The 1,443-nt window shown below is 45.8% G+C and overlaps 1 protein-coding gene across 1 annotated transcript in view; it reads left to right on the forward strand.

Moving 5' to 3' along the window:
* LOC108785388 (cytochrome P450 27C1) overlaps nucleotides 1-865 on the forward strand; it is a 21,469-nt gene extending 20,604 nt beyond the window's left edge. The window contains exons 9-10 of the mRNA XM_018554446.1: nucleotides 153-208; nucleotides 540-865. Of these exons, the coding sequence (XP_018409948.1) occupies nucleotides 153-208; nucleotides 540-656 (173 nt within the window). The 3' untranslated portion in view covers nucleotides 657-865. The remainder of the gene's footprint in view (nucleotides 1-152; nucleotides 209-539) is intronic.
* The last annotated feature ends 578 nt before the right edge of the window (nucleotides 866-1,443 follow it).

Raw genomic sequence — 1,443 nt, forward strand, 5'->3', positions numbered from 1 at the left:
ATACAGGGGTAGGCAACCTCGTCACTCCAGCTATGGTGAAAGTACACATTTTATCACCCCCTCTGCCTCAGAGTCATGCATTGCCTCATGGGATTTTTGGTTCCATGCCAGCTTGATTGCCAAGGTTGCATACCCCCTGTGCTAATAAACAGATGTGTCACCTGTCAACATGTCATTACATATGCACATGACATCGTTACACACGCGAGTAATGACGTCATGTGCACTTCGTGGCCATCCTGGTGATGGACGCCGACAGAGAGGAGGGTGACGTTCATTTGGCGGGAAGGTATGGCACCGGGTCACTTCCTCTCTTGTGCAGCTGTCAGGCTCTCGGTCCCTGAGTGCCTGACTTTTTCAGAGGGGGTGACACCCAAATGACAGTCATTTTGGTGTTACCCCCACTGATGGTGTCACCTGGTGCAGGAGGCCCCCCCCCCTGGTGACACCATTGCTAATAGAATATATATTTTAATAAAACTTTTCCTGGTTGCTGTTTTTTTAATACTCCCTTTTTTTTTTTTTTTTTCCTACGATAGTTGATTCAGAAGTTTGAGCTGAAGACTTCCCCCAAGACTTTGACCGTTCTCCCAAAAACACACGGACTCCTGTGCCCCTCCGGGGCCATTAACGTGCGCTATGCAGACCGCGAGTGAGGCCCCAGTGCAGTGGCGTTTTTGGATCTCCGGCATCTACTGAAGGATCGCGACACTATATATAAAAGACTTCTTCTTCCTTTTTATTTAGAACTATTTTAAGGCCAGCTTGGCCCGCACGGGATGTTTTCTATAGGAAGTAGGGATAGTGGGTTGTGACATGCAACACTCTGACCTTGCACTTTTTTCTTGTACTGTATGAATAAGAGATGGACGACACGAGGAATCTGCGTGACCATAGGAATCTCCGACCTCGTGTACCTGTACTCAACCGGAGGCGCTTCCGAAGGATGGTTTGTGGAGTCCAAAAGGCTCTTTGTTGGCTGGCCGGGCAAGCTGAGACTTGTAGTACTTTCATACCTCTAGCGCCAAAGGTCGCCCTTTGTTCTTAATCTTAACACTCTGCCTAAACACTCTGCTGGATTTTAAAAGCTCACTCCCTTTTAAAATTGATGTGTATTATGGATGGACACATTATTCATACAACTGGGAAGAGAGAGAAGAGAAGTGAGACCTTCCCAGGCTGCAGGTACTCCTGACAAGGGGGCCCATCAGCACCATCCTGCTATCTGACTGGTGCCTCTATATTGGTTGGTAGACTTTTTTTTTTTTTTGTGGGGGAGGGGTTGATGTGCAGTTTAAGTTGCTGTTAGGGCATAAAGTTTGGTTTTGGTACATGACGGGTTCACTTGAAATCCAATAACATTAAAAAAACAAAACGTTTTATATTTTTAAAATTTGTATCGTGAATTTTTTTTTGTATTTCTTTTCTCTGTATGCCCTGCAT

Source organism: Nanorana parkeri, unplaced genomic scaffold (genome assembly GCF_000935625.1).
Source record: "Nanorana parkeri isolate BGI_ZX_2015 unplaced genomic scaffold, ASM93562v1 scaffold159, whole genome shotgun sequence".
In the NCBI taxonomy this organism is placed as follows: Eukaryota; Metazoa; Chordata; class Amphibia; order Anura; family Dicroglossidae; genus Nanorana; species Nanorana parkeri.